The sequence below is a fragment of the Panonychus citri genome, unplaced genomic scaffold, assembly GCF_014898815.1.
Source record: "Panonychus citri isolate SS breed McGregor unplaced genomic scaffold, ASM1489881v1 Contig00094, whole genome shotgun sequence".
Taxonomy (NCBI): Eukaryota; Metazoa; Arthropoda; class Arachnida; order Trombidiformes; family Tetranychidae; genus Panonychus; species Panonychus citri.
The window spans coordinates 101,681-125,302 of NW_026515499.1; the positions used below are offsets into that span (position 1 = coordinate 101,681).

The following is a 23,622-nucleotide window of genomic DNA, read 5'->3' on the forward strand; positions in this document are numbered from 1 at the left end:
ACTTATTATTACATTGGGAGGAAAGTATCACGTTTTCAATTGGGATTCTGTTTTCGTTTGATTGTTTATTTTAAATGGGAATTTAGATTGTTTACTTTTTGTTGAAAGAAAAAATAAAAATCAAAATTAAATCTCGAATACAATTAAAGTTTCTGTTGGTTTATATTCAATACTTAATTTAGTTCATCATTTAGAAAGTTAAATAGGTTTGATCTCAATTTTTTTTCTGTTTTTCTAACAATTATTTGTTTTTCCGGTTTCATTGATAATTTATGGATCACTAATTCATTTTTGTTAATTGTTTCATGATTGTTTACTTAATTGTTATCATTTTTGTGACAAGAAAATAATTAAGGGAAGGAAAAGTTAAGGAGTGACAAACAAATCAGCTTTTAAACATGTTTAAGGTGAAGATGATAATTTCCTAAATATATTGAACATACTAATTGTTAATTAAAATGACAAAGAGAGAGAGAGAGAAATCAAGCCACATCGATAGCATCAAATTGGAATAAAAAGTTAATTTTTACAAAGGTAATCAGTTTTTACACGAAGTAAATGAGCTGTAATTTAGTTGATTGCTGATAAACTGGTGATAGGATCTTCCAATCTTAAAAATGTCCGGTTATCAGATCGATTTCCGATAGATCATCAATTATCTGTAAGGGTAAGAGCAAAAAAGAAATACAAGAGTTAAAATAGATTATCAACAAATCGAATAGATTGTCAAGAGATATTATTGAAATTTACCTGATCGGGTGTTGAACTAATCTTTCTACAAAGTTCCGCCTTTTCGATAGTTGAAAGGTTAAGGAAACGATAAAGGAGATCGCCATCTAATACATTCTTACAAGGATTAGCTAAACATTTCTTGTAAAATTTGACCATATGAACACCTTTTGGATTGACCCCAGCGGTGTGTTGGACATGAGCGTTCATGGTGTTTTGAAGCATAAATAGGCGACGATATATTTTCTCAGATACCGGTAACATAAAGTTAATTGTTCCATCGAGTGTCGGGAAAATGGTGGCATGACGACGTTCAGTTGTTTTCTTGGCTTCGATTAAATCAATAACTGGTTCGGTGTTTTTGTTGTTTGTTGTTGTGATTGAGGTTGAAGTGGTTGAGGCAATGGAAGAGGTATTTTTGTAATGTGAAGATGATGATGATGATTGTTGGGGTGAAAGAGATGATGCAAAAGTGAAATAAGATGTGACGATTGATGGATATTTACAACGAATACGGAAAAAACAATTTACATGGGAGCCAAGGTGATAATCACCTCGACGCAATAAACGAGTTCCACCGACACTTTCCCGTGATTCGGGTGAGTAACTGTACACGAGCAGATTTTTATCCCCATCGGCGACCATGAAACACAGCTGATTATTGTCAACAATAAATTCACAGGAGTGAACTTCAAATGCTCTCCAATCACGACTGGCCAAGGCCAAGGTTCGGGTATCCTCTTGGTAGCGAAGAAGTGAAATTGATTTGTACACATCGGCGATTAGGATTAAATTTTTCATGGAAACTGCTTGATGGATGTAAATCTGAGTGTCGATAAAGGCAACACCAACAAGCTGAGATTCCTTTAATTGCCAGATATAAATTTTCTGTCCCACGGCACTTAAAAGTAAACCACGAATTTGACAGATCGCGGTGACGGGACCTTTCTGCTCTTTACAATAAACAACCTTGATTTTACTTCGAGTCAAGGGTTGACCCAATTCGGGGACAACATCGATTATATCAAGAATCCATATTTGCCCACGATTGGTAACATCTTCACCGTAGCAAAAGTTTGTACCAGCGGCGATATAACCCTTAAGGCCACTTTCCGTTCCTTCTGAACTGAGCATTACATTTTTCATACATGTAACGTGTTCCCATTCATCGAGAGTTATTTTAGTTCCAGGAATCATTTCCCATGAAACAGGTGAAAACAATTGAATATGAAATCGATTCATAGTTGGCCAAATGTACCTCGAATCGCGTTCAAGAACATCGTAATCTTTTTCCTCTCCGCCAACGCGAACAACCCGATTATAAGGTTCCTGGGTCGAGGTGGTAACACAATAACATTTAGAGTCTACATGATAGTTGACAAAATCGATTGTACATCGAAGAGGAACCTTTCGAACAGGCCAAGGTGCATCATAGGTAACATGAGTTGGTAGAACGGCGATTCGAAGTTCACTTTTGGCATTTATATAGAGAAAACCTTTGGGACAATTGACATTATGGAAGGGTGCAAAAGAGATGACTGGACCATCGATGTTCATTTCATGGATACGAAGTTCACCTCGAGAGGTCATAAAACACCAATGAGGAAAAGGTCCACAAATAAAGACTCCCGAATAACCGGAAACATCGTTAAAAGGACGGAACCATTTTTGGTGCATTTTCTCAAAGTTCAAAATGTTTGGAGATGATGGCGAATCATTTGAATTTTGAGCGGTTGTACTTTGAGAGGAAGATGATTGGTTAACATTACCACGAGTGTTAACTGGCGGTGTTACCGTTGTTCGAATTAGACGAGGTTCACGGACAATTAACGTTCTTTCTTTCCGCCTCCAGCGAATCTGGAGATGACCTGGAGTTTGAGCATCGTGATAGGGAAACATTTCATAGATAAAAATTTCATAATCAAAACGGGCAAACATAATGGGACGAGAACAAGAAACACCCATTCCGGTGACCAAGATTTCTCGAGCAACGGGTAACAGACCAGAATCTGATCGATTCACCTCATCGCCTGGAATCATGTCCGATAAAATTTTACATCCCATTGGAAAGGTTTTCACATAGAAAACAGAAGTGGCATCAGGTATACGAAATATCTCAAGAACACCGTTCTCACGAATTGTGAATAACCAATAAGTTGGTTCGTATTCGGGCTGTTTGGGAATCACTTTAGGAGAAATTAGTTGTTCAGTATTTTGTTGACTTGAAATCGAAGGTTCATTTGTAACGGAATTCGTTCCACTTGGTGCAACATCGGGAAGATTTGTAATCATTTCAATGCTCGAAGTTCCATACAAAAGTTCATCTTCATCATCAATGGTTGAGGCAATTAAAGGAACTTGTGAAGATTCTGATGATCCAAAACCATTTTCTTTACCATCAGCTGATTTCGATGAATTATCATGAGATTGATTTTCGTTGGTACTTGTATCACTTGAGTGAGTAGTAAATTTGCCACTAACATCTTTGTAGATACACAGGGTGGAAACTTTGGCCTTGTTCGGTGTAAGAGAAACAAGTGAAGCTGCAAGCCGACAATTTGATGTTTCGGGATCAATTCGTAGAGTTAGAAGTGCCATAGCTCCGTGTTGGGTCAAAATGATGGCATAAGGGTCAACCAGTGAACAGAAAACAATTGGTGAGCCAAGATTTAATGGTAAATGTTGAATTTGTCGGGTTCCTTCAAGAAGACGAACTGCCATCGGTGAAACTTGTAGGATGTATTTACCATTGGCAAGATTACCGGCAAAAATGGTCGGAGTTTGACTTGAAACATCACTATGGTCTAATTCATTGATGTCAGCGCCCGTTTTAAGTATCATAGTTGTATCAGGTCGGGTAAGAATTAGGAAGGAATGAAAATTGGATGAAGTTTTTTCATCGCCATCTTGGTATCCGTTATAGAGATCATTAACTGTTCCACCTAATGATGGACTGTGAACTGTCCACATATCGATACATTTTGGTAAACCAAATGTTGTCACTAGTTGAGGTCGAATTGTTCGTTGAAGGACACAAAGAGCACCGTTTTTACCATAACCTGAAGTGGTAACAAGTTCCACTTGTGGATCGGCTGAATTTTGAGAAAATTCTTCAGGTAGAAAGGCTGGTTCACCCATACAAGTTCGGCCACATGGTCCAATGTTGATTAGAGAGTCACACAGTTCGAAGGAGAAACTTGTGGTCAGTTGTTCTTCGTCATCATCTTCAGGACCATAGACCTCAAGTTCATCTGGATCTTTCATCAGGGCGACATCTCCAGCAGCCCAATCGCCAATGTCATCTGGTTTGTCGTTTACCGTTTCATCAAAATCATTTATCGGATGTTCAGATTCATCTAAATCTGTCATTTGATGATCATTTTCATTAACATAATTTGATTGACTTTCTGATGGACCATAAAGATTACTATTATCCATTGTATTATTGTCCAAATTACTATTATCCAAATTGTTATTGAACAATGAGTCTACCGTACTTTCGTTGTGCAATTGATTAACGGGACTACGTCTATGACTATCAGGAGAGTTGGGAGAATCATTTGAATCATTTGACTGATCATTAGATGGATCATCAAAATCCGGAATACCATTGGTAGGATGATCTTCATTACAAGTTGATTCATCTTTAATTTCAGGATTAGAAACAGAAACAGAAACAGAATCATTAATAATATTAACATTGGTTGCTGTTAATTCTGAATCAATTTTTTCCTCTTTCACTTTCACCATCTCAATATTATCTTCCAAAGGTGATGATGATGATGATGATTGATCCAGCAATTCCTTGGACGGTTTAACATCTTCCGAGTCCATATTATCAGATTCTTGGGTCAATTGATTGGCAGGTTCACAGGTTGAGGTGACAATTGATTTGTCATCTTCTTCATCCATAAAATCCATCAGAAAATCAGCTTCATTTGATTCATTGATATTTGTTGTTGTTGAACTATTATTATTATTATTATTTATCGGCTGTGAAAGAGTCGGTTCATTTGCTGGGTCAACCTCTTCTCCTAAAACCTCAGGTACCGGTGAACTAGCACACATCATAGGATCATCTTCATTGGCCGACGAATTGGGAATATTTTTTGCCGTCTTAGGTCGACTTTCGACAATTTTCTCAGTATATTTGAGAAGCAAGGAATTTCCTAATCGAGAACCTAAAAAAAGGTAACCCTCCTCACAAATAGTCATACAACTTGATATAACACTTGAAGCTGATTTATCAAAATGAAATGCTCGAATGGACCTCATCCCGTCACTAAATAAAGTGACCACATAAAGTTCACCGCCTTTCAAACTTAATACAAGCTTATCATTGCTAACAAATGTTGCTTTTGAACAATCAAGGGATAATTTAACACCCTTTTGTACTGTCTTAGTGAAAGCGGTTGTTGAATCAGCAAAACTATTAAGAGAAACAGCATAAGGGGGTACACTTTGATTAAGATATATTAATGAATTAACAGCAAAAATAATTACACCACCCACAGGTTTGGGTACCGGTAGGGCAGCAAAACAATCAAAAGGCAAATGACTAGTTGACCATATTACTGGGTGAACTCTTTGGTGGACATTTAATGATAGGGTGACCATTGAACAGGTATCACGACGAACTGCAACTCGACCAGCCCAAGTACGAACAGGTTCATGAAGAATGAATAATGTTGGCTCATAATAACCATTTAGAAATTGAAAATCTGTTATATTGTGAATCTTTTCCTCTGCATATTGTTTATCATTAAGATTTAATTTATAAGAAGCCATCACAGGATATTTGGCTTGATTAGTATTATCACCACCATCTAATGAACTTGAAGAGGTTCTACTTTTTCCTAAACCAAATGATTTATTTGGTGTAACTTGAGATTGTTGAGAAGATGATGTTCCAGGACCAGGAATATTATTACTACTATTTTCCTTACCAATTCCAGGAACAGTAGTTGTCTCAGTTTCTTCAATGGAACCTAAATCTTTTCTAAATGGTATGATAACTATTGTTCGCCCATAGATTAACATAGCAGCACATCTTCCCTCAGGATCAACACGAATAACAGGAGCTCGTGGATATTGAGTTCTACCTCCTTTAATGTCTTCATCTTCGAAATAATGTAATGAAAGAGTCTTAAGATCATGATCTGCTGGATCATATTCAACCAAAGCCAATTTAGCATCTAAATCAAACAGTAAATAGAAAGAGAGAGAGAAAGAGAGAGTTTATCAGATTATAAGAGTCAATAGAAGATAAAATGTAGAATTGAAAAGGATGCGAATTGCGAATTGAGAATGAACAAAGAAACAATTAAGATAAACAAAAAGAAAAGCATGGAAATGGAAAAAAAGATTTTCAGAGAAAACAAAACTTACCTGCAAACGCTATCAAAAGTGAATCACGTTTAGAACCAATTAATTTAATACTTTTCAGACAACATACTTCACTATACAATGGAATGGTTTTCAAACATTCTAATTTAACTTTATTATTTAAATTATCACCACCATTAATGTTACTATTATTGGTTTTATCACCGCTTTCAATGCCGGTTATAGTTGGCTCATTGGAAGCGTTTAAAGTTGTACTAATTGATGTTGATGATGTTGTAGGTAAACCATTTCCATTAATGTTTGTTGATTGATTAGTGTCTAAGGTAGATCCATTTTCATTTGTATCCTCACCAATAAGCCGGTAAACCTTTAATTGGTTAAAAGAAGCGATAACTAAATTTTTCTCACTCAAATTAAAGAAATGACAATATATACAATGTTCAACCGTAGTTGAACTGTGAATCTCTTTGACAAGGGTATACATTTAGTATACACACACACACAACGGAAAAATAAACAGCTTGAGACGGTGGTGAATAAAAAATATCCAATTATTTAATTTAAATACTTTTAATAAATGATCGGTTAATTAATTAGAAAACAAAACAAAAATTATTCACATGAGAAAATGAATTCACACCAAAAGCCTAAACCACTTTTTTCGTGAGAATAGCCCAAAGTCTATTCGTACTAATCTTTCTGTGAGAATAGAGAGAAAATTTTTCATTTTTTTTGAGGGAAATTATTAATTGTAATTAAATTTGTTTCCTTTTGTAATAAACAAATTTTTTTTAATTTTATTTGAGAAAATTTCAATTGCTAATTGATAATTGTCATGAGTTTAGAGGAGTTTTATTGATGGTGTTGGTTTTGGTGAGTTGAACTTTTGATTTGTTTTTGTTTTGTTTTGTTTTGTTCATTTGATTTTATGAAATTATGATTAAGTTGATTGTTAGTGTTGGATTGGAATTATTGTTGATGATTAATTTTTTTTTTCAGCCTAAAAATGGATCTTCGATTCGTTTAAAGGCTGCGACAAATTTTTTTCCACCAGCACGAGTAACCTTTTTACCTTCTTCGGAACAATCAAATAATTTGGCGAAAATTGGATCACTTGAAATTTCATCGGCAGTTAATTGGGTGAAAAGTGGATGTTCCTTGAAATGATTATCCATCCATGTGTATAATTGTTCAACATCAGTGGCAAAATAAGCAATTCCACCAACACGTAAAAGAAAAGCATAATCAGCTAACAATGATTTACTAATTATCCTCCATTTATGTTTAGTCTTTTTAAAATGAGGATCAGGAAATAGGAAGAATATTTTACTTAATTGTCCTTTTGAGAAGTAATTTGGTAAATATTTCATTGCATTACTACGAATACAAGCAATTCTATTATATTCATCAGGAAATTCACTTCGTAATGATTTGATTCGGTCTTGAACATAATCACAAACTTTTACTCGGATCTCCATTCCAAGTGATAATTTATCCGGGAAAACCGAAGCCAATGTAACCAGTAAACCTCCATATCCACAGCCAACATCAAGAAGTTCAACTTTTTTATCACCATTTGAATCATAATCAGGATACAATTTAGTCCAATCCATTTCATCTGGTTTAACAGGATAATCAAAACAATGATCAGCAATCGGATTAGTATGAGCTCTTTGTCGATAAAAACGCTTTTTAGGTGGATCGACAACCGTATTTGCCGACATGGTTATTCAATTCAAACAAGTAATTCGCTAAATTATAAACAGAAAAAAAGTGAAAACAAATTAAATTTAATTCAGTTGTAATCATCCAAATAGTAACAATTATTTACAAAGAACTGAAAAAATGTAAACACCGATTTAGTAGAAATGTAGCCCACCAGGTGGATCTGATGGTCGAATTTCAGAGAAAATATCGGATCCGAGATTAGATTTTGATTGATTCCAATTCAAGTCTATTTGTGACTCGATGTTAATCAATTCATTAAATTTGATAACAATTAACTTTTACTCGTCCGTTAATCTTATCTAATTGTAATTAAATTATACCATTCATGGAAATTAAGTTTAATCAACAATGTGAACGAATGATAATCTATTCAAATAAGTGAAGTTTCTTCAAGACTTGATAGAAGAACAGAGTAACTCTAGAATTTTTTTTTCTCTTTTCTTTGGTTTTCTTTTTTTTTCTTTGTTCTGCCAATTAAATTTTTCTTTATGCAATTGTCTTGGTGATTTTCTCTCTCTTTATCTCTGTCGTTTTAAAACTTGACTGATTGTCATTGTTTCGATTTGTTTCTTCTTTTCCAAATGATGGCTCTACATTCGGGCTTACCTGGTACAAACAGTGGTGGAATTAATAATGTTGGACCTAACGTATCATCGAATAGGAAAGAAATTTACAAATATGTTGCTCCATGGACTGTTTATTCAATGAATTGGTCAGTTAGACCTGATAAACGTTTTCGATTAGCAATTGGATCTTTTATTGAAGAATATAACAATAGAGTTCAAATTGTTGCTCTAGATGAGGCATCATCAGATTTTTATCCTAAATCAACCTTTGACCATCCATATCCGACAACCAAAATTATGTGGATTCCTGATGCTAAGGGAATTTATCCCGATTTATTAGCAACATCAGGAGATTATCTTCGTGTTTGGAGAATTAATGATTCCGGTGAGACTCGTCTAGAATGTTTGTTAAATAATGTAAGTCTAAATAATTTATCATCTTCTAACAAACAAATCAAAAAACACTTGAAGATCAGATACAATCTTTAATATGTACTTCATCCTTAAATATTTGTTTCGATTTATTAATTTACTTTGTTTTTTTGTTTCTCAGAATAAAAACTCCGACTTTTGTGCTCCCCTTACTTCATTTGATTGGAACGAAGTTGACCAGAATCTAATTGGAACATCATCTATTGACACAACTTGTACCATTTGGGGTCTGGAAACCGGTCAAGTCTTGGGAAGGGTTAATCTTGTCTCCGGTCATGTAAAAACTCAATTAATTGCTCACGATAAGGAAGTTTACGACATAGCATTTAGTAGAGCTGGAGGAGGTAGAGACATGTTCGCCTCGGTAGGAGCTGATGGATCCGTTAGAATGTTTGATCTCAGACACTTGGAACATTCCACAATCATTTATGAAGATCCCAGTCATCAGCCTCTTCTACGTTTAGCTTGGAATAAGCAAGATCCAAACTATTTAGCAACATTCGCCATGGATGCATCAGAAGTAATCATTTTAGATGTAAGAGTTGCTTGTACTCCCGTTGCCCGACTTAACAATCATCGAGCTTGTGTCAACGGAATAGCCTGGGCACCTCATTCATCATGTCACATATGCACTGCAGGTAAATTCATCTAACCATTTTAATCACCTTTCCATAGATTATCAACCTTACCTAAATTCCCTAATAATTATCTTTTATCTTTTATCTATTAATACTAGGGGACGATCGACAAGCATTAATTTGGGACATCTCTCAGATGCCACGAGCAATTGAAGATCCATTATTAGCTTACAATGCTGAAGGAGAAATTAATCAAATTCAATGGGCATCAACTCAACCTGATTGGATCGCAATTTGCTATAAAAATTTTCTAGAAATTTTAAGAGTTTAAAGCTCTCAATTATTTTTTATCATTTTTTCTCTCCATCTCTCCATTTCTCTATCATCATCCTCATGTAAATATAAAAAAAAACAGAAACAAATAGTCTGTGCATTGTAAAAGTAAAATAATAAGACATTTTACTTAATCATGTGAATAAATATTTAATTTGTATCAATGATAAAGATTAACCCAGAAAAAGATCAACGTGATTGTTAATCAATCGCTTTGACTTTTAATAATCTCCTCCAATTTGACTGCATAATAAGGATCCAGTTTCAAGCCAATCAGTGGACCAACACTCGATAACCAAGTGATTAAAATATTGTGAGTTTTAAGGAAAATATCAAATTGATTGTCATCTCTCGAGGATTTACCATGGAAAACGTTAATTAGTAAAGTGGACACTTGACAAGGATGAATAAAGTAAACTGGAGTTCCAAGATATGGATGTTCAGTGGGCGAGATTATTGAAAGAGATTCTTCTAATTGTTCCTCTTTTGATTTAAAAGAATCATTAATATAAACTGAAGGAATCAATTTCCAAATCTCTTCTAATCCAATTGTTGATCCATTGGCATAAGAAGCGTTAAAATATAAAACGGGAACAGAAAAACTTTCACTATAAATGACATGATATTGAAATCTAACAATCTGTTGGTTAATTGGTGGAGAAATTGTTGATTGGTCATCATAATCATTTAAAATGTAATCTTTCTCATCTAAATCATTTTCACAATCAGCTGAACCATTTCTAGAATCAATTATTTTGGTGATTACTCTTGAACCATAAATATAATCACTATTAGGATTTGGAGCTTCAATTATGTCCCATGGTTCTGATGTCTCTTTGGAAATGGAAACAAATTGTCGTAGGTAATTGTCAAATTGCTCTTTAGAAATTGTCACCATGATGGACACAATTAAATCAAATCCAGAATCACTATAAATCACAATAAAGAAAAAGGTGAAACAATTAAGCAAAAAAAAAATGACGAGAAAAACTTAAAGAGATGTGAAAATAAAGGTTAACAAATTGGTTCCCATGTCAAATGAGTTTTATTAGATTGTGCAGCAATTTAAATTGTTGACAAGTGATCATAACCATGTGACATTTGATAACCAATCAATTACAATTAGTTAATTATCTGAATAACTGTCATCTTAATACAGTTTGAAAAGACACACACACTTTCAATACTTGTTATGCTTATGGAAGGCTTAATTTTCACTTAATTGTAATGGATTAGCTGATTACTTCCTGAGGCCAAAGAATTAAAAATAAATCACCTTGATTAATAACCTTCATTTGACCAATCGATGGTATAATCAGGATAAGATTTTTTTAAGATTTCAACAGTTTTCTGATGATCAGCACGACCGAAACCCTATGAAAATAAAGCAAAGATAAACAAAGAGACATTGGATTATCAAAATTGTTGAAACAACATTGGAAAAGGTGAAAGGTTATTTTCCACAAGGTGAAGATTAAAAGATGATTAAAAGAAGAGAAACAATCAATTAATTACTAAATTAGAAGAATAAGAGAAAAGTGTGAAAAGAGAATAGAAAAAAAAAACAAATCAAATTTGGAAAAACATATGATTGTTTTATAGATTTTTTTTTACCATTGAATATCCATAGACAAGAAGCTTTTTCTCATTTGGATCATGGGAAATTCTGCCACCACCCGGAGAATCACAATTAAATTTAACTAATTGTGATTGTACACGTTCCAGTATGTCAGCATGATAACCACAATCTCGATAACCACGAACAATTAACTTTTCACCTCCAGAATCATCTTTAACCGTAATCAAAATGTACTTAAATTTACCTCTTTCATCAATATCAACCTCTTTAATTGAATCCATTTTATTTGAACTAATTGTTGTTGTTGTTGTTGATTTCACTTTACCTCTAATTGTTGACAATCCACTTAATTGTGAGACCAATGATTGTTTAGACAAATTAATTGGTAACAATAATGAACAGATCAAAACAGAGTAACGTTGTAATCCTAAGTAAGGAATCAAATGTAAACATTTAATCCCAATCATAGTTACAAGATGATCTCAACTCACAAGGGGGAGGCTCTTGGATCTGTGATTTAAAGGACAATTAAAACAATTAGTTGGAGTTGGGAATTAATTTAATCAACAATTAGTTTCATTATTCCATCTTCATTAAGTCTCTTTTCTTGCAATTAACTTGATAACCTTTGACATGTTCAATTGTTGACATGAAAAGTGTTGGTTCATTTATTGAGAGAAACAATCTAATTATAATTAAACTGCTCTCGATTTGTTAATTGTTTTTTGAAAATATTTGTTAATTTGGCTTCCATTTTGTTGATTGTTACACTTAATTAAAGGTTTTATTTCACATCTAATTGCTATGTTATCGTTGTCAAAGTAAATCATTTAACATCATGGTTGATGATTTAGTCTAACTAATAATTTGGTTAATTGATTTGTCTTTATTTTTGGAAACAATTAGATTAAATTTAATTACCACTAAATTGTCAGTCAAATTGTCAATTCATCACAATTGGTTAAATTGCTATTCTTTTTAAATCGATTGCTGTGAAATTTGTTTCATCTAAATTGTTAATCATTACGATTAAATTGCTCATGTCAATTAGGAAATTTAAATATTTACAATTCATTAAATTGTATTAAATTAGCCGAGAGCAATTAATTGTTAATGATTTTGCAATCACAAAGTTTAAAATATTACAATTTATTTAATTGTAATTAATTATGATGATGATGATGATGATGATGATGATCAATCTTAATTATAATGATGACCATTGGGAAATAGTTGCAACAATTTATAAATACAGTTGATTGGGAAATCTAAAAATTACTTACAACAATTAAGGAACCATTGGAATGAGGGAAAAGATGATTTAACTGATTGTTGATTAAATTGCGTTAATTATTTTGATCACAGAATCACATTTAATCATAGTTAAACCAGAAACACTGGGAAGGTAACTAATGATAACAATTAACGTCATAATTGTTATTAAAGTAACAATTAACTTTACATTGGCATTTGATGATCCATTGATTGTTAACATGATTGATAAATGATAATTGTGAACAAGTTTACCGATTATGTTACGTTAATCAACAAAAGTTAAATAACAATTTAACTCGTATGAAATTCAATACGATTAATAACTTTTCCAATTCCATTCCATGTCAAGGTTCATTGTTTGATTAATTTAATTGTTAATGGTCAATTTAATTCTGTTGAGAAAACAAAAAGAGAATAAGAAGAAAATTAAAATTAGTTAATTAAACAATCAAAGATTCAATGACACTGCCTCCGGTCAAGTGATTATCTCTCCTTAATCCAGACTTGATTATAGTTGATTTTAGTTAATTGCTTACAGAAATTAAGTAATTAAAAGTTTCGATGATTTATAAAAATATATATCGATTATAAGAAAAAAAATTGTAACATTTAAATTTGATTAATCGTAATTACGATTTATATATTAATAGCTCTTTAACCTAAGATCAAAAGATTCAAGGTCTACAAGTTAATGATTAAGAACTAAAATCAAATTAAATCAACGATTAACTAATAATAATATATCCTTAACCCTCACAATTAGCAAATGTAACTTAGGTTGCAATCCTTGACCATTAGACACAATTAGTTGATTGATTACTAATTAAATGTCGCATGATTTGTTTAAAAGTTAAATTGATTGATGAAAACAATATGATCATCATTGATATTGATTCAATTTAACTTACAATTAACAGCTAATTGTCTTGAATTATTCAGTTATTATGTAATAGATTTACCCTTTACATAAGTGTTGATATTTTTTTCCAGTGACGTCGTTGAGAATTAACTATTAACTGGCTAATTACAGGTTGTCAGAATTGAGAAATCAGTTGGAATATAATCAATTAAATCGACAATTAAGAGCTTGAAGGTTAATCAATGCTCATCTTTCGATCTCCACCAAACCAAATTTCCAATTGATAATTTAGATAATTCAGTCTGAGCGTATTTATATTATCTACCATAGGAATCAGATCTAAAAAGAAGATAATTTGGAAGAAAAAAAATGATTAATTAATATTGCGAAATTAGTTTGATGCTTGAAGGATTAAATTAATCAGAAATTACATTTAAAAGTCAATGGATCCTAATTGATTTTCTAACTTGGAATTTACTTTTCCTCGAAGGCAAGATGATTCCAGAAAGAAAAATCAAAGAGATGGCAAAAAATTGTCACTATAAAGATCAAAATCATCGATATTATGCCAATCGGATTGAAACAATTAAAAGAATTGAATTGGAAATTGATTCTTATTAAACTCCCATTGAGTTTCCATTGATGGTGAAAATCTAAATTCAAACAAAGAAAACAATGAATTAGTGTCAACATTATGATTAGAAATTTCAACCAATGAATGTTTTTTTGTTACTTTCTTTCTAATCCTATTGTATGAAACAATCAACAGTTAATTGTGATTGATTATGCTAATTATAAAACAAGAATCAAGTCTCATCAAGCAATATTGATGAAAATTAATCCATGTCAAGGTTAAGAAACACTTTTTTTTTTTGCTTCTCTCTTACAGTTAACTCTAAGCACGCAATCAACAGTAATCACAATACACAATTAGAGAACGAGTATGATTTTTAAAGTGTCGATATTAATAGATAATAACAACCTTTACCGTTACAATAAAAATATTTACCTTGAGGCCTTTGATTGTAAAGAATCAATAAAAATTAATCAGGAAAAGGAAAGGGAAAGGGAAACCATTTCTATAACCAGTTCTGTCTCATTTTTAACCAACGGAAAATTTGTTTTTCTTTCAAAACAGTTAATTACGGAACCATAATCATCGCCAATTAGTAGGCCAAAAATAGACAAGGTCATCTATGAAAATAAATATAAAAACAATCTAAAATTAAACCACAAATGAAACAATCAAATTAAATCCGATCGAGAAAACAAAAATAGGAAAACGTTAAGTTGGTTAATTGTTGGAACACCAAAATCAGTGATTAATTTGCAGATTCGATTAAATATTCCAATCGCTAGATGATTTAACTAATTGTTCTAAACTTGGATAGTTAATGAAGAGAAAATTAAACTTTGTAAGACAATTAAAATTAAGTAATTAATAAGTAAACAAAGAAATGGAATCAAATTAAAACGATGAGTAAAAAAAGCGCATTTTAGAAAAGCGCCAATTATGAATATCATATGATTTTCGATTTATTTTTGATTAAAATAAATTATTTGTACAGAATTAAGATTAATCTTTGGATTATTTTGATAAATTGTAAATCTAATAATAGATTATTCAAGATTAATTTCTTTATTTAAGATTTATTCTAAATTTGATTAGTAAAAAAAACAAAATTTCTCTCTGTTGAAACGTCAATCATTTCTCATAATTGAATGAATCAAATTGTGATTAAACAAAGACAATGCTAACATGTGAACTGAATCGTGATTACAATCAATTATATTGGATTGATGAGCAAATTTATTCTCTGAAAATCATCGATAATCAATCAATTGATGATGAAATATCATCAAAATAGAAACAAAAATAGCAAAACAAGAAAGTAACAGTGAAAGAGAAAGTTGCTTGACCAGAAGAGAGAGTGAGAGTTAGTGAGTGAGAAAGAAATTGTTTCAGCAATTTATTAATTGTACTCTCAACCTAGACCTTGAATTTCGTGCTAATTTAGTTTAAATTTGGCTTTGAATCGAAAGGAGAAAAACATTCTAACCTTTTCTCTATCAAGTGATTAAGGAAAATGATCAACAACTTGATGATGATGATGATAATGTTTACATCGCTCTCTCTCTCTCTCAGAATTATCTCCTCCCTCTGAATGAATTATTCAAAGGAATGGAAGTGTTATCATGATCGGATGGATGAATTTCTTGAATTCTCTCTCACTCTCTCTTTCTATTCCTGAATAATCAGTGAAAAAGAGGTTGTGGTCAACCTTTTCCTCTTCCTCTCCTCCTTCCCGTCGATTTTCAATATAAATATAAGTTCCATCAATGGATGAGAGAATTAATTCTAATTTGAAGAATAAGAAGAAAAAAGCAACAATACCAACAAATCAGAACTTTTCTAATTTTCTAATTTGGAAATTCGATTGTCATCTCATCGATTAATCATCATAATAGTTTTCGAAATCAAAATGAATTATCTCATTTTAACCTTTACTTGTGTTCTAATCTTTGCCCCAGGTAAGTTTAATTTTTGTTCATCTTCAATTTTCTTCTGAAAATCTAATCCATTCTGTTGATTATCTTTAAGATCAATGTAACAATTAACTTGTTTCTTCCTTCCAATAGAATTAAGTTTCTCTTCAAAGTGTAAGAAATCCGAAGACGCAAAGGTCGATTCTTGTGCTCAGCGACTTTTCCTGTTCGGTGATAGATCATCAGTCGGATTTCCAGAGACTGAAGATGGATTAAGAAATTACTGCAGGTAAGATTTAATCATCAATTCTAATTGATCAATCAATCAATCAATCAAACGATATGGAGAGAAAATATCGACCTAATCAATCAACTTCTCCAATTCTCTAGTCTTGCCAAAGAAACCGAGAAATGTATCAAGGATTATTCTCGACGGTGTTTGGCCGCTTTTCCTCGTCAGGTCACTAATCTACTCGTTTATGGAATAGCCAATCAGCAAAAGAAATACTGTAAGAAAGGAGGTTCGGACATCATCCAACATGGAAAATGTGGTAACTCGGACCTCGAAAAAGGTCACCAATGTATGGACGTTTACATCGACGATCTTTATGGAATCCAAGAGACTGAAGATTCTGATAAAAAGATTCCATTCGTTTGCTGGTAAGTTTGATTGTTCTAAAAAATTTTCCATTCTAATTCAAAGAAATATCAACAATTTGATCTAATCGAAATTGTTATTATTCTATTTCTCGAATTGTTCAGTTCGTTCTACAAATTTAAACGATGCGTTGTGTCCAATCTTCGTCGACAAAAGTCTTCCTGTTCTCGAGATGCGGTCACTTTCTACGCTGGACTTATCCATGGGATCGCTGCCGATGTGCTCGAACTGATCTGTGCCGAGTACAAAGAAAACTCAACCGCCTGCGGCGAAATTAACAAAAGTTTACCCACCCGGAAAGCGGAAACAACCAAAAGTAAATCAATTCTACCTCCGTTCACAGCGATCATGGAATCCTTATAATCTCATTAATCCAATTGTTACCTGAATCTGATCTCACCTAATCATCACCTTAATTCATCCTCATTATCATCATCATCTACTAATCATCATTTGTGATCATCAATTTTCATCATTCACTTTTTTCACTTCAAGTTCAATGGAAACATTGACAATACGAAATCATTGTAAGCTTCACATTTACCATTAATTTAAATCAATGCAAATGATTAAAAAATGGAATCAAATTAAATGATAAAAAAAATCTAATCAATTTGTATCTAAGTTTTTGTTGATAATGATCAGAAAAAGTTTAATCAATTTAACAGAGCTTTAATTTTGAGGACTATTTGTTAACGAGAGCAAGTTAATTGTTAGGTGATAAATCCGATTGATTGTTCGTTAAGATTATCATTAGATTGAATTGCCTCCATTGTTGTTAGAACCTCGATTTCGGCTGTTACTCCGTCCACCACTTCGGCCTCGGCCTCGTCCACCTCGTTTTCCGCCATTTTGATTAGATGAACCAGAACTTGAGCTCGACCCTGAATTTCCTGAGGGTCTAGATGATTGTCCAGAGTTTTGTCCACCTAAAGTAATCATACAATCAGTCATGTTGATTTAATTTAAACAATTACATTTGTTAATCATGTAAATCAAGGGCAAGTTTCACTTTACTTTAAAAAGTTTAGTTGATTAGTGTAAACAACAACAATTAATTTGGTGTTCAATTGATTGATTTACAACTTAATTACAGATTTGGATGAGCAAATATCTTAATGTGTAATTTCAACAGACAAGAACAGTAATTAACTTAAACTAAAAGACTAATTAATTACTCTTCAAATCTTAATTTGATAAATTCAATTTTCCAACCAATCAAATATCATCGATATGAAAGAAAACAAAATTAACAATTCAATCATAATGATTTAAGATTAGTGATCAATTTTTTTTTTGCTTACCTGATCCACCGCCACTTCCCATTGACTGTTGACCATTACCGCCTCCTGATCCTCCTCCGGATCCACCATCAGAACCACCGCCACCACTACTCATACCTCCTGGACGTTGAGGTGGACCACCCGATCCACCACCACCACCACCAGAGCCAGAGGGTGGACCACCGGAACCGCCGCCGCCTCCAGATTCTGATTGTGAATCAGATTGAGCTTGGGAGTAAAGGATTAAACTAATAACAAGTAAACACACAAAGACAATTTTAAATTCATTTTTGATCAATAATCTTTTTCTAACAATCAAGTTAATTGTAAAGATTAACAATATCTAAATGATAACTTGCAAATATCAACGAGTTACTTTTATATTAAAAGAAAAATGTTCCAATTAAGTTAATCACTATTCCATCAGCTGATTAAATAATTTGATTAAGTGTAAATTAACTGATTAGATTTGTCGTAATTATCACAATTAGAAAGTGATAAATGTAAAATTGATTACAAGTTTCCTTGAGAGTAACAATCAGCTAATCAGTTAGCTGAACAATTAGTTAATTTGGTTAATTAAAAGCAATTGACAAACTTTGTTTCTTTTTGATTGATTTAATTTACAACGAAAAAGTTAAATTAAACAATTAGTTTATTGTTACAATTGAAGTTTTAATCAAAATTGTTGATACAAAAAAAATATGATTGATTAATTGTGGACAAATTGAATTTCAAATTAAATAAATAAAAGTGAAAACGATTTGTATTTTTTGAGGTAATCAATTTATTATTATTTAGTAAACGACAATCAAAGTGATTAATGGTGATGATTAAATTGTTGATGATTTAAAAAAAAAGTCCCTTTATTAATGACAATGAATTGATAATAATTTTAAATTGTAGGAGAAAAAGTTTAAAGAAAGTAATTAAGGTAATGTGATTAAGTACACATGAGACAAAATTATTGTAAAAGAAATGACAACAATTAAGTTGATTGATTTGTTAAATCAATGGCGAGAGTGATGAAGGATGATGATGATGATCAAGGGGTTTGTGGGTGGTGGGTGGGTGGTAAGGTTAATCCGCCTCAAAGGAAGGGGAAAAGTGAAGCGTAAGGGGAACTGGCTGAGCCCATCATTCCCGATCCGCCGCCTAAGCCGTTACCAGCACCATAACCACCGTAGCCACTGTAGGCATCAGCGCCTGGTCCTCCACCGTAGCCGGACATGGCAGCCATTGAGTAAGGATCCATACCGAAGCCACCATAAGGTGATCCGTACATACCACCGGCTTGGTTGGCTCCAGGAACACCGGCTCCAGGACCATGGTTTATGGCGGTTTGTGTGACACCATTGATGTTACCCTGATTAGCCATTTGCCCACCAGCGGCTCCAAAGTAAGGGTTAACTGGATAGTTCATTTGATTCATTTGATTCATTTGGCTCATTTGATTAACGGGATAATTTACTTGACCAGCTTGAGGTAAACCATGAGCTTGACTGAAGCCATAGTTGAAGATTCCTCCAGGTAGTGTATTCAATTGACCGGAAGTGGGTGAAGAGGTTGTTGCCTCAGCGTTTGATTTATTATCCTCTTTGGCTTCGGGTTTGGTTGATGAAGCGGCGGTGGTTGGTGAGATTGATCCTTGATTGGGTGAAATGTTTTGAGTGAATCCTTGACCAGGTCCAAAGAAACCACCGGCTGATCCTCCATATTGACCAACAGGGTAACCAACTTGTTGCTGTTGTTGCTGTTGTTGTTGTTGTTGTTGATTTGGACCATAGTATTGACCAAGGCCTCCGGCTTGACCAGCCCCTCCAAAGGGTAAAAGTCCAGGGCCACCAGCGCCCTGATTATAAGCCGCAGCGGCGGGTGAACCAGCGCCATACATTTGAGCTAAAGCGTTAACTTGTTGAGGATAAGCCGAGTAACCTTGTTGATGGTAAACATTGATATTTGGTGATCCAGGATTCTAATTGTCAAACAAATCAAAACAATTAAAACCAAACAATTAGTAAACCAAAAAAATCAAAAGTCTAATTGATTAAATAATCAAAAATCTTAACTAATTACTTACTTGATAATAATTGTATGGATCAAGATTGTGATTCTTTAAGTTTTGATCGTGGCCTGGATCCTGTGATTAACAAGTAATTAAGAATTAAAATTAATTGTTATCAAAATTAAAATGCATGTACAACAATTTAGATTAGAATTAAAAAAAAATTTTTCTCTTCAAGCTTGACAATTATAATGACGATTAACAATTAATTGTGACTCGTTGTGCCCAACTAATTGCTTGACGTTGACCAGTTAAAATTAAATCATTACCAATGCGAAAAATTTAATCAGCTTGTTAATCATGATTAAAAATTTACTCAATTGTGATAACAATTAACAACTTCAAAGAAGTGACCTGAAAGTGAAATGAAACGATTTCTCTGATTGTATATTAATTGTTACAATCAACAAGTTAATCAAATTGTGGGTGGTAATTGATATTTAAGGCCTGAAGGGATTGAGGGTGATTTAAGTTAATCAAGAGGTAATTATTGTTATCATTTAATTGTTATAATAAACAAAGGCACACCCACCTAATTAATTATATTTAACATGATTAACACAATTGTTAAACCCGGTGACCTGAAAATTGTTATGATCAAGATTATGATTAACTTTGATTTGGTGATGATCATGGTTGGATTGTTGAAACAATTTACTATTGATTGTTTATCATCCGGTAATTGTTAACTAATAATAATATGCATCACTAATGTTAATTGTTTGTGTGTTGAACAATTTAATTACAATCTAAAAACAAATCATCTTTCTCAAGCGTTAATTGTTAATACACCAATTGAATCATGTTGATGATCAAGTTCAACAATTTATCAATCAAACTAATTGCTACTTATATTATTATATGTTTTTTGTTAATTGTTTTAAACTTTGGTACATTTGATTATCTAATATTAGCTTAACAATTTAAGGGACACAATTTAACATTAATTGTGATCAATATTAGATAATGATCAACCTGATTTACCAATATGAATGTTAATTGTGTATTCAAATCAAATTGATTTACCTGATTGATTGATTTTTAAGACAATTGAAATTAAAGTTTACAATTTGATTGACTATTAAATTTCAATTGTTTCTTTGTTTCCTGATTAGATTTGATTTTATAGTAACAGTAATTAATAATAATCATTGAAAGTTAATTTGATTAATATGATTTAATTAACAGGTCATACGGAAAAGACAATTATCCTTTAGATTCAATGGTGTTTAGATTATAAGTTTAAAAGACAATTAAAGGTCACACAATTAAGGTAATAATTGAAATTGATTAATTCTAATCAGAGAAAATTAAAAACAATCAAATGAAATTAAATATAATTAATATAATACTTTATATATATCAAATTGGAAATGGGATCAATTGAGACAATTGAATTTGGTCAATTGTCTCATCAGAATTTTTTAATTTCTCTCAATCAAATCAACTTGAATCTGTTAATTGTAATTGTGTGAAAGGTTAACAATTAACTTACCTTAGTAGCTTTGTTTTCACTTCCTGATTGAGTTAAACTCTGGTGATTAACATTGCTGATTGAATAAGAGAAACCATTTTATCGGTATTGAAATCTAATTGAGTTTTACCATCGGGTCCAAGTTTCTGGGTATAAGACGGGGACAAGGTGCCAAGGCCGATTGAAAATTTGGGCTGATCGTCCCGTTTAACCTGTTTAGCATAAGCGGACGGAGCTGAGGCCAAATCTTTGTCGACATCCTTATGAGATGAATATGAGCCCGCAGAGGAAACCAAAGAAACCGACAAAAGTGTGACACTTAAACACAACAAGTAATTCCTAGTAATTGTCATCATGATGATTGATTAAATATCGATTGATTATCGTAGCACTTGGCAGAATTATCGAGTTGGAACTATTTGATTTCTCAACTTTCGAAAAGTTTAAAAGGAAAAACAAATATTCGATAGAACCGATTGATGGTCAAGACACTTTTGGAATGAAAAAGTTTACTGGTATTCGTATTGTTAACAATCAACCAAATGATTAAGAGACGAAATTGAAAGGCTTATATTTTTGACTAATTTTCCCCAATCAGTGACAATTTATCCTCTAAATCAGGCGGAGTCCAATTCCAGTTTGTTTAATTGTGATCAGTATCATATTGTCAACCTTAAAATCTTATCCCACCTCCTCTTTCAGCTTAATCTTAGTTAATCCTAAACCTTACCCACCTCTTAACAATCAACAGAAAATTAAGTGTAACTGTTAATTGTCATGAAACCGTAACGTTGCATGAATATTATTTAACAGTATTGCAATGAAATAAGTAAACAATTTTAATTGCAAATGATTAAAATCTCATCTTTACAAACATTAACATCAACCAGCCAACTTTGTCATTACTAATTAACACTCTCAATTAATTAATTGTTGACCCTTTAAGCTGAGCCAAGAGAAACAAATCGACAGTCAATTAACAATGATATCGATATTTTTAGATTATTATCTTAATTTTGTTTCTCTCTCAACGAACTGGACATTACATCGTTCACGATTATTGACCTCTCGCTCTCTCTCTCTCTCTCTCTCTCTCTCTCTCTCTCTCTCGCACTTTCTTTTCGTTGAAATGTTCAAATAGCAAATCGAGATCAGTGAACATCAAGACAATTAACAATCTACTCTCCATCATCATTACCAACTAATTGTTGTTTCTCCAATGATCAAGCCCTTTAATCACAAACTGCCCAAATCACCTTCTTCTTTATTCATATTATGACAATTACAAATCTAAATTACAATTAACCACAATATTAACATTAATTAAACTCATTTCTTGATTACTCTCATTAGATACACACACAAATGTACTAAAACAATAACGGTAAACGCCCGACATCAATTGCTAATTGCTGATTGTTCAATTCAATTTGGTTAAATATTTTCACTTTCATGAGATTTGCTTTAAATCAACAACAGTTAATTACTGCCCCATGTTATTAATCATTTCCTCCTAACTGGACGGTAAGATGGTCACAAGATTAGGCAGCACAATTAGAGCTGCAAATTGATATAACAACAATCAATAAATTATTGTACATGATTAACATAACAAGGAAATGTAAATGGAAACAATCAAATATTAAATTGTTTACATTCAGAGAAGGTAAAATCTAATTGTTTGCCTTTGACGCGCAGTTTTAAGTTTTAATCATTTTTCACGGAGATTTGATTATCGGGTGAGTACCCAGTCAATTAAAATTGTTGGTCATTAACTTAATTGTTCACTTTGTGATTGAGTGATTAACACAATCACCAATGAAGAGGTTTGAATGTTTACATTTGTCAATTCATCATCAGTTACACTTTCAGTTTGTCGCCATTAGTTGAAAAATTGATCCGATCATTATGATCAACAGACTACACAATTAGAAAAACTATTTGATATTAAAGTTAAATTGTCTACTACAATTAAGGTAACAATCGATGAAAGAGAAAATGGATTACATTTGATTTTAAGATTAAATTAACATTCTAAGTTCATTTAGATAATTGGTACCAAAAGAGTTGTTGAGATTAACACGTTGAGAGATAATTAGTAAATTATTCAACAATCGTCTAATCTTGAAGGAAGGTCAAAATTTGATTGTCAACATTGTCTCCCATTGTTGTACCAATTGATTGGATAGAAAGATAATTAAGGTGTAAAAGTGAGTCAAATAACCGAGAT

The 23,622-nt window shown here is 32.4% G+C and overlaps 7 protein-coding genes across 9 annotated transcripts; 2 read left to right on the forward strand and 5 right to left on the reverse strand.

Moving 5' to 3' along the window:
• Window positions 1–45: 45 nt before the first annotated feature.
• LOC128387824 (cleavage and polyadenylation specificity factor subunit 1-like) lies at window positions 46–6,704 on the reverse strand. Its single transcript, XM_053347096.1, has 3 exons — window positions 6,118–6,704; window positions 751–5,924; window positions 46–659 (listed from the first exon to the last, which is right to left on the reverse strand). The coding sequence occupies exons 1-3, from the start codon at window positions 6,557–6,559 to the stop codon at window positions 612–614; spliced, it is 5,664 nt and encodes a 1,887-aa protein (XP_053203071.1). The 5' UTR covers window positions 6,560–6,704; the 3' UTR covers window positions 46–611.
• A 131-nt stretch (window positions 6,705–6,835) lies between these two features.
• Window positions 6,836–7,935, reverse strand: LOC128387834 (tRNA (guanine-N(7)-)-methyltransferase-like). Its single transcript, XM_053347109.1, has one exon. It carries the CDS (start codon window positions 7,797–7,799, stop codon window positions 7,071–7,073), a length of 729 nt encoding a protein of 242 aa, XP_053203084.1. The 5' UTR covers window positions 7,800–7,935; the 3' UTR covers window positions 6,836–7,070.
• Window positions 7,936–8,062: 127 nt separating this feature from the next.
• On the forward strand, window positions 8,063–9,883 carry LOC128387830 (DDB1- and CUL4-associated factor 7). Its single transcript, XM_053347105.1, has 3 exons — window positions 8,063–8,786; window positions 8,923–9,439; window positions 9,538–9,883. Exons 1-3 carry the CDS (start codon window positions 8,385–8,387, stop codon window positions 9,708–9,710), a joined length of 1,092 nt encoding a protein of 363 aa, XP_053203080.1. The 5' UTR covers window positions 8,063–8,384; the 3' UTR covers window positions 9,711–9,883.
• Window positions 9,809–14,852, reverse strand: LOC128387835 (14 kDa phosphohistidine phosphatase-like). 3 transcript variants are annotated; one of them, XM_053347111.1, is made up of 6 exons: window positions 14,435–14,852; window positions 13,857–14,078; window positions 13,526–13,764; window positions 12,575–12,958; window positions 11,327–11,801; window positions 10,739–11,086 (listed from the first exon to the last, which is right to left on the reverse strand). In XM_053347111.1, exons 5-6 carry the CDS (start codon window positions 11,756–11,758, stop codon window positions 10,994–10,996), a joined length of 525 nt encoding a protein of 174 aa, XP_053203086.1. In that variant the 5' UTR covers window positions 11,759–11,801; window positions 12,575–12,958; window positions 13,526–13,764; window positions 13,857–14,078; window positions 14,435–14,852; the 3' UTR covers window positions 10,739–10,993. The 3 variants fall into 3 exon arrangements, with proteins under 3 accessions (XP_053203085.1, XP_053203087.1, XP_053203086.1); XM_053347112.1 differs by lacking the exons at window positions 12,575–12,958; window positions 13,526–13,764; window positions 13,857–14,078; window positions 14,435–14,852 and adding an exon at window positions 10,502–10,641 and having other exon boundaries at window positions 10,989–11,086; window positions 11,327–11,946; XM_053347110.1 differs by lacking the exons at window positions 11,327–11,801; window positions 12,575–12,958; window positions 13,526–13,764; window positions 13,857–14,078; window positions 14,435–14,852 and adding an exon at window positions 9,809–10,641 and having other exon boundaries at window positions 10,989–11,092.
• A 914-nt stretch (window positions 14,853–15,766) lies between these two features.
• On the forward strand, window positions 15,767–17,179 carry LOC128387808 (uncharacterized). Its single transcript, XM_053347081.1, has 4 exons — window positions 15,767–15,957; window positions 16,066–16,201; window positions 16,303–16,572; window positions 16,675–17,179. Exons 1-4 carry the CDS (start codon window positions 15,909–15,911, stop codon window positions 16,931–16,933), a joined length of 714 nt encoding a protein of 237 aa, XP_053203056.1. The 5' UTR covers window positions 15,767–15,908; the 3' UTR covers window positions 16,934–17,179.
• Window positions 17,158–18,208, reverse strand: LOC128387810 (uncharacterized). The gene is made up of 2 exons (XM_053347085.1): window positions 17,875–18,208; window positions 17,158–17,499 (listed from the first exon to the last, which is right to left on the reverse strand). Exons 1-2 carry the CDS (start codon window positions 17,966–17,968, stop codon window positions 17,324–17,326), a joined length of 270 nt encoding a protein of 89 aa, XP_053203060.1. The 5' UTR covers window positions 17,969–18,208; the 3' UTR covers window positions 17,158–17,323.
• A 407-nt stretch (window positions 18,209–18,615) lies between these two features.
• LOC128387807 (fibroin heavy chain-like) lies at window positions 18,616–21,979 on the reverse strand. The gene is given in 4 exon segments (XM_053347080.1): window positions 18,616–19,828; window positions 19,934–19,993; window positions 21,414–21,493; window positions 21,496–21,979. Coding segments are annotated over 4 exon segments (1,278 nt in total). The 5' UTR covers window positions 21,749–21,979; the 3' UTR covers window positions 18,616–18,943.
• Between the last annotated feature and the right edge of the window lie 1,643 nt (window positions 21,980–23,622).

Coding starts and splice junctions, on each gene's coding strand:
- LOC128387824 (XM_053347096.1), bottom strand. CDS start 6,559: ATGTATACCCTTGTCAAAGAGATTCACAGTTCAACTACGGTTGAACAT. Junction 5,925..6,117: donor ACTTTTGATAGCGTTTGCAG/GTAAGTTTTGTT, acceptor TGTTTGATTTAG/ATGCTAAATTGGCTTTGGTT. Junction 660..750: donor TTAGTTCAACACCCGATCAG/GTAAATTTCAAT, acceptor TTACCCTTACAG/ATAATTGATGATCTATCGGA.
- LOC128387834 (XM_053347109.1), bottom strand. CDS start 7,799: ATGTCGGCAAATACGGTTGTCGATCCACCTAAAAAGCGTTTTTATCGA.
- LOC128387830 (XM_053347105.1), top strand. CDS start 8,385: ATGATGGCTCTACATTCGGGCTTACCTGGTACAAACAGTGGTGGAATT. Junction 8,787..8,922: donor TAGAATGTTTGTTAAATAAT/GTAAGTCTAAAT, acceptor TTTGTTTCTCAG/AATAAAAACTCCGACTTTTG. Junction 9,440..9,537: donor ATGTCACATATGCACTGCAG/GTAAATTCATCT, acceptor TATTAATACTAG/GGGACGATCGACAAGCATTA.
- LOC128387835 (XM_053347110.1), bottom strand. CDS start 10,610: ATGGTGACAATTTCTAAAGAGCAATTTGACAATTACCTACGACAATTT.
- LOC128387808 (XM_053347081.1), top strand. CDS start 15,909: ATGAATTATCTCATTTTAACCTTTACTTGTGTTCTAATCTTTGCCCCA. Junction 16,202..16,302: donor GGATTAAGAAATTACTGCAG/GTAAGATTTAAT, acceptor CCAATTCTCTAG/TCTTGCCAAAGAAACCGAGA. Junction 16,573..16,674: donor AAGATTCCATTCGTTTGCTG/GTAAGTTTGATT, acceptor CGAATTGTTCAG/TTCGTTCTACAAATTTAAAC.
- LOC128387810 (XM_053347085.1), bottom strand. CDS start 17,968: ATGAGTAGTGGTGGCGGTGGTTCTGATGGTGGATCCGGAGGAGGATCA. Junction 17,500..17,874: donor GGGAAGTGGCGGTGGATCAG/GTAAGCAAAAAA, acceptor TGATTACTTTAG/GTGGACAAAACTCTGGACAA.